The 11,678-nt window shown below is 40.5% G+C and overlaps 1 protein-coding gene across 4 annotated transcripts in view; it reads right to left on the bottom strand.

The window, feature by feature from the left end:
- LOC147178200 (signal transducer and activator of transcription 5B-like) overlaps nt 1-10,036 on the bottom strand; it is a 47,644-nt gene extending 37,608 nt beyond the window's left edge. For 3 of the 4 annotated variants that reach the window (XM_086068683.1, XM_086068681.1, XM_086068684.1), the window contains exons 1-2: nt 9,664-10,036; nt 176-321 (exon numbers count right to left, since the gene is read on the bottom strand). In XM_086068683.1, coding sequence (XP_085924809.1) covers nt 176-309 — 134 coding nt within the window. In that variant the 5' untranslated portion in view covers nt 310-321; nt 9,664-10,036. The remainder of the gene's footprint in view (nt 1-175; nt 322-9,663) is intronic. The other variant, XM_086068682.1, reaches the window with a different exon arrangement.
- Nucleotides 10,037-11,678: the final 1,642 nt, after the last annotated feature.

Below are 11,678 nucleotides of genomic sequence, written 5' to 3' on the forward strand. Positions count from 1 at the left end.
AATTGGGTTATGGTTGAGGTTAGGGTAAAGAATGGGGGTAGGCAATCATGTTTGATGGTTGGTGTTAGGGGAAGGGGCTAGTAAATGCTTTATGTCAATGAGATGTCCCCATTTTGCACAAAAAAGAACCTGTGTTTGTGTGTGTGTGCCTGCGTGCGTGCTGTCTTTGTCTTACCATCTTTGCCTCTCAAGCCATTCAGACAAAAAATAACGCACTTCAATAGCAAATGTGGCTGAGGGGTAGAGGTCGTTGACAGTCTGGTCAGGAAGGTGCTGTATCAGCTGGCTGATACGATTCCACTGGGCCATGGTCGAGCTGCCCTGCGACGTACATCGACAAAATTAGAAGAACTATCCAAAATGAAAATCTGTCATCACTTTGCAGCAGGGTTGGACTTTAAAGTTTTATATCACGGTATTTTAAGTCCTTCCAAAGTGAACTATAGGCAATGATTCAATCTTACCTTTGACACCATGGCCATGAAAATTTTTAATGAAATATTAGGTATTTTGCTGGCTATATTTGTAACGCGGAAGTAAAACGCCCCGCTCAGTAAAACCCCGCCTCTCCCCGTGTAGTTGCCGCGCCCCTCTCATCCGAGGCGGCTGCTGCGCACACCACCCTGGAGCGCAGCGTTCGAGCACTCTGAGTCAAGCAAGCCCGGCCAGGCCCTTGCAGTACAACCGCATCTTCTTTAAATGTGGAAATTGGATGGATGTTCAATTCTTCAATAAACATCTGAAACAAAACGGCTCCTTGCCGCAATAAACCGTAGTGGAGGAGGGGAGGAGAGGGAGGAAAAACAAAACAAAAACCCAGTTAGGTTCATCAATGCAGAAACTTGGAATTTTAAAAAGTGTTAGCCATGGAACCTGAAAATGTGAAGGATAATTTACTGCTTTGAATTCATTTGGACAGAATGTTTACTGATAAAGGCTACTTTTATCACTATCCTGTGAGCATGGAAGTCTCAGAGAAAGTGGGCGTGTGTTTAGTCCGCATAGGCGGTGCGAGGTTGGTCCGCACCTGATGACATCATGAAGCCTAGATACACCAATCCGACGTTGGAAGTCGGACAGTGTTGGGCCGACGCCATGTGCCGTCTGATCAGTGTATAAATTACTGCCGTTGCTGTCAACAGCGGTATGAGTTGTTTACGTTTTTATATCCCGCCCCCGCAAAGAGGTTTCTGGGTTCCTTTAGGAATAATGACTACCACCGTCGATGGTACGAAGGGCTTAATTACTTCTCGCACATGCGCTGAAGGTACGTAATAGTCTGTGCGGTGTGTATTCACGTCAATTTTCTACGCGACGTGCCGACGCCACAGGGGGTAGGCGTCGGTCACATTTGGCTGATATCGGATTGGTGTATCAAGGCCTATAGAGTGAGTACCTGCTTGTTTTCTCGGGTTGGGAGGGGCTGGTGCTTGGAGAGCAGAATGACCTAAAATTTCTCATAGAGGGGCAAATGGAGGAAACCACCACTTCGGTGATGTTTTTGGTGAGGAATTAGCACTTTAACATGGCTAAAAGCTCCAAAAATCATGTTACTGTCCCTTTAACCGTGGTTCGATGGGCAGTGGTGACCATAACGCTGTATTGGGCGACTACTACCCACCTGCAGATGCTAGCCGAATCTGGATAAAGAAAGCATGAATCGGGGTTAGCCTCATATCAATAGCTTTGGCTAGCCTTATCGCCGCTAGTTTGAGAATACAATAGCATGGCATTAGATTTGCGCCACAATTGCAAGCAAAATTTGGAGGACAAAAACGTGTTTTGAGTGTCCAAAAACCATTCTTGACTGTCTACATAACTGACTGCTGCTCAAGGAAAAAAATAAAAATAATAATAATAATAAAAATAAAATAACTGACTTGCCTGCAGAGCCGAAGAAGCTGTTGAACCAACGAATCAGTGCACGCACACGCATACTTTGGCATACGTGTGCCAAACTAAAGTGTGGCTTAACTTTGTTCATTTTAATGATCAGTCGCCTTAGTGTAATTTGCAATATGGTTATATTGTATACACTTACTCTAACACCGCCAGATAAATATGTGGTGTAAAGCTAAATGGCTTCCTGTTCCTGGTCTTTGATGAGCTAGCTTTGGAATTAGCCAGATCCAACACTAAGCTTTCACCTTAAGTCACAAACAGGCAAGTAAAACATTAAAGGCAATTGCAATAATGAGCCAGCTAAAAATACAAATGTAGTCCCGACGGTAGTGTTCTAGTTGTGATTTTTGTTGTTGATTTATTACACTTACCCAGGGTTTTTCCTATGTATAAAATTTGGAGGTGCTCACCGCCTTCAACCTGAGCGACTGATATTGTTCAACACAGCCGCAGTGCTCCAGCTGTGTTGATTGAGCTCGTCAGCAATGGATTTTAACTGCAGTTGCAGCGTTGTGCTATTATGTAGGCACTATATCAACAGCAGTTCACTGGAAAGACCTGAAGCAACAACCAAATATATATATATTTTTTAAGTGAAAAAAAGAACTTTATTGTACCGAATAAGAAATAGCTCATTTCCTGGTTGTGAGGGAGAGGTGGCTTACTGCTCCAGCCATCATCACCAAAAATAAAACACAGTATACATAATAAACAATTAAACAAAAGTGTTTTACAACTACGCTGCACTATATTTACAATTTAATATGTACTAGTGGATTATTTTTTAATGATTGAAGTAAAAAAAAAAAAATAGGGGTCGTGGCCGACGGCACAACACCGGGCCATCCACTTAAATTAGTGCTCCAGCCAGCACGGAGCCTGCCTCGGTGCTCGCCTAGCCTATGGTCATGGCTCCAGTTTCGGTTAGGTATGGTGGCTTTAGAGACCGCAGGAAGCCTTCAGCTGGTTGAGTGAGGACGACTAGCTGTTAACTCTAAGACGCAGCCAAAATGAATGAGACTGATGGTGTGTGTGTTCCATTTGAGCTCTGCATTCAGAACAAATGAGCACTCGTGGTGAGCTTTGCGTGCCTGTAGCGCAATCATGATAGCAATATTTCATCCACGGTGGAAATGCAAAATGTTTGTAGTCTGTGTATATATTGTGCATATTTGACATAATGCTTGCTGGCTGTTGGACGCCTGGTTGTCTTGCTGGTAAACCTGGAAAAATATTTTTCATCTACAGTATTGACCATTTTCACGTGACGCCACATGGAAACGCCCCCTACGGGATGCTGGACGGCTAAAGAGCCACTTGCCTGTATTGTAACCATTGAATGTCGTACAGCATAAAGTCCTTTATCTAATCGATTATCTTATAAAATGGTCATATCTTGCTGTGCGGTCGGTTGTACAGACAGACAAAAGAGTATACCAAATGTTGCTTTTTATCGCATACCTACTAATGAAGACGAATGACGTCGATTGATAGCAGCAATCAACAGAAAGGGATTGGCAGCCCACAAAGTATTCACGGATTTGCAGCGATAATTTTTTGTGAGGTTAGTAGATAAATGTTCATACATGTTACTAGTAAACGTACACTCGAACAAAGATTGTAACAGAGGTGTCGAATTGCGTGTTTCAAATCACATTAACGAGCCAGATATTTAGCGTCCACTCCAACTGCACGAACACACAGCTTAGTTTTAAAATGTACCTTCTTCAAAACTATTAAGTGCATTTGACTGTTTAATAATGGGGGATTCCGTCTGTGTGCTTGGAGTTTTTCACTCTGGAGTCATATTCATGAAATTACTGCATAGCTTGTCACTACGAGTCATTTCTTCCATATTAGTAAACATATTAACATAACATCATCACAGCGTTTCAGTATAGAACGGACTATGTAAAAATAAGTCAGTTAGCATGATAAACAAGTTTTAGCTTTGCATTACGAGGTATATTGTCCCCCGGCGAGAGCGTAGCATCTCGTCCCAGAGACTCAGCCAGCGACAAGCTTTTGAATCAGCCCCGGTGTAAGTCACTAAGTCGCTCCGGATCACGTCCACTTCCATTCAACAATCATTTCCTTCCGCCATCCGTCATAGGGCAGTTACGTGATCACGTGACGTCGGTGCAAATGGTCAATATGCGAAAGCTTATGTGTATTTGATGGGCTGTACATTAAAACGTCGCCATATCATGCAATGGAAATGTATATTTTGAATCTTGGAAAAAACAGTGGTCGATATTTCCCACTTGAAATGTTATGGCAGAACCGTTTCAATGAATGAATCCTTTAACATGATAATAGTCATATCCTTATTGGAACAATTATTATTTATTATTATGATTTAATTATTATTATTATTATTATTGTAACATGGGAGCATTATATGTTGCCTGTAAAAGATGAAAGCAAGTCAGTTAATTTACACAATACATGCACTTCATGGCGCATGGTCAGGATTAGGAATGTTCCATACCACTTTTTTTCCTGACCGATACGCAACTCTTGAGTAGTCACCGACACTGATACCAAATACCAATACCACTAGAAAATAATATTCCCCACCCAAAATTGACAGATGATTTTAAAGAAAGACCTTTATACCCCAATATATAATTTTTTCTTAACATTGCATGAAATTAATGGCAATTCATATAATTTCTAGTTCCTGATCGATAAACGGCTGCAGGAGGGCAGCCGATAATGGTATTGGTCACCGCCGCGAATACCCTAAAATAAGACTGGTATTGGCACCAATACCTGATATTGGTAATCGCCCATCATAGTCAGAATGGTACCACCTCTGTCTCAATTTGAGCCAGTAAAAACCCAGTTACCTGTACAAACCCAATGGGGTAGATGCCGGACATCCGACTTCCGGGTTTCACATATCAGCGCCGTTTCCGGCCACTGATGGTCGCATTCCAACACTGGCACCCCCACCACTGCGCCCCCCAACAGCACGCTCCCGCCGATGGTCATAGGTCTCTGAAATGCTTCGGACAACTGAGACAGACACACAACACACTCACACCCGTCGATGGGAACGCGCAGCCGAGGGGCACAAAGGCGGAAGCGCAAGTATTGGGACGCGGCCCACACGTCGCAAACCGGAAACGGAAACAAAGCTGATGTGTGAAACCCAGAAGTCGGAAGTCCCGCCTTCGCCGTGGCATATACCCCATTCCAATGAAGTTGCAACGTTGTGCTAAACATTAATAAAAACTGAATACAATGATTTGCAAATCATGTTCAACCTATATTTAATTGAATACACTACAAAGACAAGATGTTTAATGTTCAAACTGATAAACTATTATTTTTAGCTGCTTGGCCTGATTATTTCTGCAACACTGTAATAACTCATATTAAGTTACAAAGCCAACTTGAATTTGTTTGCTGACGTTGCGACCATTACAGGGTTCTTGTGGGAATCACTAAGTTAAATTTTAGTAAACCTTGTTTTTAGACCATTATGAGAAAATTTTAGACCAACAAAACAAAACAATTATTGAATTACAATTATAAACATAGTATTTTCAACTCATCCTTGCTGATGTCAATCGAATGTATGAAACACTTACAGTAAGTTTTTATAACATGTTTTACTTTCATAAAAAAAAAAAAACTAAATAATTTGACCAGTTACTGTCTCCGCGTATTTTCATTTGAAATTACATTTTTGTGGAGTTTTTATCATGTAGTTGATTGATGTTCCACAAATATATGTGTAGGTATATTCATCGAGATTTAACTAAATTGAATAAATAAAAAAAATCACAATTGAATCGAATTGGACTCTTGTGAATTGAAATCAAATCGATTCAGAAAATTAGTGCTGATACCCAGCCCTAACTGTCACAACAAAACGTTGTATTTATTTATGTGTTTTAGCTTACTGCTGTTGTGAAAAGCTAACATGGGATTCAGCCATTGACAGTCAGCCAGGGTAGACACTAGGGGCGGCTACAGTGAGTCAAGTTCCAGAGAATAAGAAGTGGGCAGAGTTGCATCATTTAGAGTGCATGAGCACGCTTACAGTAAGTGGCTTACTGCTATACAATCCCACAATCCCAGGTGAAGTGGTTTAAAGTGTACTTTTTTTTTTACATTTCACACATAAAAAGTATCTGTACACAAACTATCAATTAAAGCACTCAAGTGTTTTTATTCTGAAAGAGATCATTGACTACTGAATGCTTAAATGAGCATTCAGCACAATGTTAATCTTTTTTTGTGGATGCTTTTAAAGCATTTCGTCGTATTACCCCCTGGGTATTATTCAAGACACATATTGATCTTGGTCTCACCCCAATACAGGACAGATTTATTGTACTGTATATTTCTATGGATTTCAGGCCCTACGTGTCAAGTGGTTTTAAAGATGCATTGCAAATTTAAAAATAAGAATGTTAAAGCTTTTTCTACATCATGCATGCTCCAATAATCCCCACAGTACAAAGAGCCTGCGCCTATCAGTTTGAATCTTCCCTTCAGTTCAGTTTCTTGAGGTTGGGGAGGGGTGGGGTAGTGTGAGGCGGGTGACGTGACATCATGCCCAGGTCATCCCTTGGGCAATGCAGTGTTGTGTTAGCTAGTGTAAGACAAAATTGGGATGGAACAAAAAAAAATGCCGGCTTCAAGCACAGCCCAAGACTTCAAGAAAACTGAAAAAACTAAGAGTTTACTCAAGCGCACGTACTCGCACGCGCACCATGCATGAGCTTGACACAGAGGCTGCAGTTATGCTTTAGGCCAGAGGAGGCAGTCACAAGTAAAAAGGACAAACTCCGCAATGCAGCTTTAACTATAAACTCTGTTCATAGTAGGGTTGGGTCGGTGGTATTTAAATATTGCCACTGTTTTACCGTCTCCTCATTTCACTGGGGTACATGTTAATACCGTCACTAATCTTGTGTTGACCTTGTGTATTCCGGTTGCATTTCTGTAACAATTATAGACCAGTCACCCTCAAAAAAAAAATTCTCTTCCTTAACATTTCACTCTTGGAAATATGCGTTCAGTCAACCTGGGGTGAGAGGCCTCCTTTCTCCCCCTTTCGCCTAAACCAGAGACAATCAATAATTATTTTGTGTAGAAATAATTTGATAACTTCATTATTTGTCATGTAAAATGAATACTTTTGAAAACACATTTTGCCACATATTGTCGACTGAAAATGACATCACAGGTGCTCAGAGCTCAGATAACGACCAATCATGGCTCAATTGTTTTGTCGAGATCAATATTTTTATAACCATGGGGTCTGTTGAAAAAATTATTATGCCTCTGGCTCACCCGAGGGTAAAACAGGGTTTTACCTGCGTTCAAAATTTCGTGGCGGTCGTCTTCAGCTAATTTTTTGCTGCCCCAAGCTAGGGTGACTAACAGTCACGCGTAGCATTCCATGCAAAGTGTTTGAAGCTCAATTCATGCATCCCGAAAATTGGAGTCGTGTCCCTCAAAATCAATGCTTACTCCAAAAAAATAAAAAATAACTTTAATGAGAGTCTAGCACGATTATTGTCAGCCGTAACCCGACAACAACAAGGCGTAGCCATGGACTTTCATATGAAAGTCTGTCTGTGTGCGTAGTTCACAAAACGTCCCCCAAACGGCCTCCAGACTGCACAGAATCCCTGAACCACCATGGTTGCGTTTTTGTTGTTGACCCACTTTTGCTCAACACTTCCAATCAAAATACTTTTCTCACTGAAGCAACGCGGGCATAACGAGGATTTTGCGATGATGAAAAAAATAAATATGTGACCACCCCATGGGACAATGAAATAGAGTACGGCAGCGATGCAAAGTGATGCTTCGTCGCCAGATTACTACAGTTGTGCTTGAAAGTTTACATACCCTAGGGCCGGGGTGTGTAAACTCATGAGCGCAATGTCGGCATACGGCACCCAACAGGTCACGTTCAAGTGGTAATATATTTTTTATCTGTTTCTATACTAGAAAACGATGTCTTTACACGATCATTGGCACTTTTTGGGGACGGTTGCCAGTAAGTAATCAAAACATTCTAAATTGAGCTTGTGTATTACATGAATGTCAGTACAGTGTAAATATTTTAACACCTTTGTTATTCTTTAAACTAACCTTCTTTAAACGAAGAAAATAAATGCTTCTTTGCATTATTTTTTCAAAAAAATAATGCAAAGAAGCACTTTTTTCTAGAACTTTTTTCTTGGTGTGAAGGTTATAGGGTTAAGAGATCAATACTAGACTGGTTAACTTATACTTGGATGACAACTAACAATGATACTAAGAACAATGTCTGTATAATGATTAATGTTTGGCCAAAATGGAATTTCATTAGCATTGTGGCCCACATTTAATGTGCCACTGTATATTATTCAGTTATATCCATTCTTTAAATGGAACTAACAAAGTAAATAAAACGCAATTATATTGTTACCTGGTGTACAGTGACAGTACATAATTTAACTGTGTAACAAGCGTGAGAAGCCTGGAGTGCTCTAAAGGAAATTTAACTGCTAATTATCTGGGAGGAAGCCCATCCATCAGTGAGCTATTACTGCACAGGAAATGACAAAATCCATCTCCCTGCCTCTATGTGGGCTGTGGTTTCAACTATTAAATCCCTGTATATTCCTACCAACTTAAGCAACATTGTATAGTAATAAAACAAAATAAAGTAAAACTGCCCTTCGAAGACATTTGACAGAAACGTAATGAAGAGGAAACAGTTTGTCAGCAAGCTTCTCTACTTGTTTCCAAGTAATTTGCAACTATTTTCTTCAGATCAGAATCAGGACTCTTTCAAATGAGGAGAAAATTATGATAAGTATTGAATATCTGACAATGCAACCTCAGCAAAAACGCAGATGATATATCCTGTAGCTGCCAAAACCAGCTTGACGTCATCTAAATACATCATTAGTGACATAAACATGCCTGAATCTGTCCAAAGAACATAAATGCAAACATTAAAAAAATGCCTGCTGTAAATGACGTAAGGTGTGTCCATCATTAAATAAGCAAACAAATAAAAAATATAAATATATAAAATAAAATAAATAAAAAAATAAGCAGGTTACTCTCTTTAAATCAATGGTCGGAAGAGCTAGCCCAGGCTAACTAAATGCTGTGTGATGTTTAATATTTTAATTTATTATGTATTATATAATACTGTCCCATCTGGTGTTGACACTTGTGCAGTAATTTGTAATTACAGTGCATGCAGGTTGCTTTAAAAGTTCTGTGAATCAGTGAAAGTAAGTACAATCATATGAGATTTATGTCAATTAGTTGAAATGTACATGGAAATACAGTAATACACAGACAAATAAATCAGTCAGACATTCAATGAAATTGAGCAGTTGGACCTACAGTGTAAACCCATATATCAGAAATGCCCCGATGTTCGGAACTGTCAATTGACCTGCAGCATGCTGGATTGGTTTTATGGCATGTTTACTAGACAAAGTGACAGCTGTCAACAACACGTAGAGAGGGTAATGCCCATGTTGGGACGAGGACTAACTTGGAGAAATAATTTATCGTCAAAATCTTATGTAGTGAATGGGAAACATAAAACATGACCAACAGACAAGATGCTCGTGTGTAGATTTAGCTCACGCACAACACAAACCGAAAGTACACACAAGTATGAGAACGTCAAAGTAAATAATACAAAAATAATAAACAAACTTGTCGCCATATTGACCAAGACTAGAGCGCACGAATCATGCATCTAGCGACATTTTTGCTTACCGATAGTTCGTTTGACAGTTTGACAATTTTCCGGTTCCGGTTTGTTTCCTCTCCTCACAGGCTGCTTCCCAACTTGGCCGCAAACAGTTCGACTTCTTAGTCTCAACTTTTATCCACTTTAAGATGATATTTAGGACGAGTGTACTTTGTTTTGAGTTCTCTGTTGAGGCAACTCGCTCCTGTCTTGCCTTCCCGACGCGGCTCGTGTGCGTACGTGACGTCAGGTGCAGTTGGAATTGCACGCCCTCTGACGTCACATCTCCAAAGAGGAATGAGTTCTGTCCAGAAGTTCAAGTCCGTTTTTCAGTCTCTCCTGAGTCAGGCTGGGTGGATCGACTTCGTGTGCACTGTGCAGCCACCGTCGGCGAGTCAACTTCCAGAGAATAGAGAAAGGGTGGAGCATTGAAAAGGCGCGTACATTTCCAGTAAAAGCCTTCTCAAAAGTAGACCTCATATGGCGCACACACATGCGCACTGAATTACACGTCAACGCCATCGCCATATTGGATGAGGCAAAGTAGAGTGATTGCTGATAAATTAATTTCTGCTTAGAGCTGTGGCAACAGTTTTTGCTGTCAAAGCCAGATCACATGTAATTACTGATCCATGACTTCGAATGTATTTGGCCATTACACCATCATTTTGGGACTGACTAATGAACCTATGAAATACAGTACAATGAGCATAAGTTACAGTTAATTCCCAGCATGAAGCCAGTCTCCTAACCAAGCTACAGTATTTCATATCTAACTAAATTGCCCTAAAGTAGCCATTCTGGTTACAGTGGGTTACAAAAAATAAAACAATTATCATAATAATAAACAAGTTGTCCCCCCACTACCCCCCCCCCAAACTTAATTAAGACCATTTTGCACAGTTTAATCAAAAAATGTCATGCATTTTTCTCATTCAGGTCAGTTTTTTATGTTAATTTAATTACATTTTTGTAACATTAATTCATCAGCTCATTTTCATTTACTTCTTATCCCCCCAAAAAATTAAGAGGGATTTTTTTCCCCCAACAGCATGTATTAATTAAATGTTCCATCCATTCATCCATCAATCCATCCATCCATCCATCCATCCATCCATCATCTACCGCTTATCCGGGGTTGGGTTGCGGGGGCAGCAGCTTTAGCAGGGAAGCCCAGGCTTCCCTCTCCCCAGCCACTTCAACCAACTCGGCCGACGACGTTCCCAGGCCAGCCGAGAAACATAGTCTCTCCAGCGTGTCCTGGGTCGTCTCCGGGGCCTCCCGTCGGTGAGACATGCCCAGAACAACTCTCCAGGAAGGCGTCTGAACCAGATGCCCAAGCCACCTCAACTGGTTCCTCTCAACGCGGAGGAGTAGCGGCTCGACACTGAGTTCCTCCCGGATGACCAAGCTTTTCACCCTATCTCTAAGGGAGAGCCCGGACACCCTGCGGAGGAAACGTATTTCGGCCGCTTGTATCCAGGATCTTGTTACAAACTTCAATTTCTTTTTTGAATTTTCAGGAGAGCCCAAAAACGGCATGTTTGTTTAACCATTAACATTGCATAATTAAATGAGAACAAGCCATTTTCAACACTTATGATTGATCAATCATTAGTAAAAATGACACCCGCAAGTGCGGACTGACCAAAAGTGTAGATTATTTGCAAAAATATTAAATTTGACAAATTGTGACCTGTGTGCTATGTGTACAAGTTAATAAGCTGGATTTCTCAATGTGACTTCTGATTCAGTAATGGTCCAGCAGCCCACATCTTAATTTATTTATTTTTACTTTTCGTGCTGTGTGTGTCTATGTATGTGTCTGTGTGTGTTATCTTAAAGGTTCACATCTAGATATTGATACAATAACAACATATCAACCAGCCCCAGTTATAGCTTGCTTTTTGTCTATGGTGTTTTGCATTGTTTGTTAGCATTCATTTTAAACAGACGTAACAAAGGCAAACTTATGTGGTTTGGTGCAATAAACACATAATTCTCTTTGTTTTTTGTTTAGTTTGACAATAAACTTTAACTG

This window comes from Leptonotus elevatus, chromosome 2 (assembly GCF_054856555.1).
Source record: "Leptonotus elevatus isolate MCC_2025b chromosome 2, RoL_Lele_1.0, whole genome shotgun sequence".
Taxonomy (NCBI): domain Eukaryota; kingdom Metazoa; phylum Chordata; class Actinopteri; order Syngnathiformes; family Syngnathidae; genus Leptonotus; species Leptonotus elevatus.